The sequence below is a fragment of the Poecilia reticulata genome, linkage group LG19 (genome assembly GCF_000633615.1).
Source record: "Poecilia reticulata strain Guanapo linkage group LG19, Guppy_female_1.0+MT, whole genome shotgun sequence".
NCBI lineage: Eukaryota > Metazoa > Chordata > Actinopteri > Cyprinodontiformes > Poeciliidae > Poecilia > Poecilia reticulata.
Window position 1 is genome coordinate 390,533 of NC_024349.1, and position 2,256 is coordinate 392,788.

The 2,256-nt window shown below is 42.0% G+C and overlaps 1 protein-coding gene across 4 annotated transcripts in view; it reads right to left on the reverse strand.

Annotated features, from left to right (window-relative positions):
• Window positions 1-1,171: 1,171 nt before the first annotated feature.
• Window positions 1,172-2,256, reverse strand: part of hbae4 (hemoglobin alpha embryonic-4) — a 20,313-nt gene continuing 19,228 nt past the window's right edge. Inside the window, exon 3 of one of the 4 annotated variants that reach the window (XM_008436245.2) lies at window positions 1,172-1,607. In XM_008436245.2, the coding sequence (XP_008434467.1) occupies window positions 1,479-1,607 (129 nt within the window). In that variant the 3' untranslated portion in view covers window positions 1,172-1,478. Of the gene's footprint in view, window positions 1,675-2,256 lie in introns of all 4 variants that reach the window. The other 3 variants (XM_008436241.2, XM_008436243.2, XM_008436244.2) reach the window with 3 other exon arrangements.

Here is a 2,256-nt window from a genome sequence, read left to right on the forward strand (position 1 = left end):
ATAAATGATATCATAAATAATATAAATAATATCATAAATAACATTATAAATAATATAAATAATAGGAATAACGGCTTCAGCACCACGGACAGAGCTTCTTTTTTTCTCTTTCTTAAAAATATTCATAATTTATAAAAAATCTAATACATTTCTTCTCATTCACAGTTTCCATCAGTTTTCTATAATATTCAGATGAATGATAATAATTTATTCATTTGATACTTTAGATTTATTACAAATGCCAGAAACTAGTGATGTTCATTTTTCAACACATTCATGTTGATTTATTGGCTGTAAGGTGACGTCACCTGCACCCCGCTGGCCAATCAGCGGCTCCCTTTCTGTCATGTTTGTAAGTTTTTGTTCTTCATTTTTAATTCAGATTTTTTCCTCTGCTGCGTTTTAACTCTTTATCTGCAGGAAGCGTTCTGCTGATTGTCCACACGGTGGTGCTGTTGCTTAATTTACTATTTTTCCCATCCATTTTCTAACTGCTTGACCYTCAGGGGTCAGGAGGAGCTGCTGCCTCTCCAGCAAACGCTTCAGGTGAGAGGCGGGGTCACCTGGACGGGTCACCTGGACGGGTCATCAGTCTGTCGCAGGGCAACACAGAGACACACAGAGACACACACACACTCACAGCTAGGGACATTTTGTAGAGGCCAACTAACCTGGCAGTCGTGTTTCTGGACTGTGGGAGGAAACCGGAGTACCCAGAGAAAACCCACCATGCACAGGGAGAACATGCAGCTCCATGCAGAAAGACCGGGAATCGAACCAGAACCTTCTGCTGTAAGGCAGCAGCTCCACCCACTGCTCCACTGTGCAGCCCAGCTATTTTTTTTCTGGTTCTCCAAACGTGGCAAAGATTTGTTGTTTTTTAAAATCTTCAACATAATCAGAACTTTCTAGTTTGTCTGAATTCCTYGTCATGGATCTTCTGCTGGTTTTCTTTTATTACAGATGTTTTTATATCTTTACATTTTCAAACATACATTAGTTCACATTTTGGTTATTTATTCCAAACGTGTGAATAAAGTTTGGATGGAAATAATTTATACTTTCAGTGGATTAATGAAGTTTGATAAATTATTTTAACGCATTCAGTTTTATTAGTTCTTTAATCTGAAATGTTTATGTTTCTGCATAATCCACAAAGCAAAGGTTTGGRCCGAGCACACGGCCCTGCGGCCCGCCAGTCAACATTGGAATCTGAATATATTAATACTTAAAGGTAGATTTATTGTAACAYCAACATGAAAATTATTCTCATAAAATATAATTGTTAAAATCTTTGTATCGTCTCCAGTTTATGTTCATGAAACTGAAATTAAATGTGTCAAAATAAAATTTAAAAATCATAATCAGCATTTCACCAGGAGACACAAACGGCAGCTTTAATAAATGTTTATACAATAAAAACACAAATGACTCATTTAAGCTGCAGCTGTAAATATGATCCAGAACGGAGGCTGAGCTCATCTGTACTTCTCAGACAGAACGGCTGCGAAGGCTGACAGGAACTTATCCATCGCAGCGTGAGCGACCGGCGTGAACTCTGACCCCAGGTAGCAGGCCAGCGTGACGAGCATACAGTGAGAGAGCAGCTGCAGGAGGGCGAGAGAGAGAGGAGCAACGGATAAAAACTGGAGCAGAACCTGGACGGAGCAGCAGGAGAAACGATTAATTCACATTTCAGAAGAGAAACAGACAAAAAGAGGTTTGGTTCATTAATATCTGCCCTTTGACCTGTGAGGCGCCACCAGGCTGAGGTTTGGGTCCACTTTGGTTTGATTTTTATATCATTAAACTTGCTGGCATCATTCAGTCCTTTTCATTGATCTCTTATCATATTTACGCTGATGACATTCAGTTGTGTTTTTCATCACCGACTTGGTCCAGTTGACCTGGAGAAAATCCTTCATGCTTCTGTCTGGGTCACTGTAACGTCCTGCTTACCTGCCTGGACAAACCTCACTTCCTGTCTGCGATCTGCACAGAGCAGCAGCCGGACRTCTCCTGCTGCTTCTCTGCTGCTCCACATTCACCACACYGGCTCTGGTTCTAGGATTCGCTTTAAAGTTCTTGTGCCGACATGCAGAGCGTTTGGCCAGGCTGCTGACCATCTGACCGTCTGACCGTCTGACCGTCTGACCGTCTGACCGTCTGACCATCTGACCGTCTGACCGTCTGACCGTCTGACCGTCTGACCGTCTGACCGTCTGACCATCTGACCATCTGACCGTCTGACCGTCT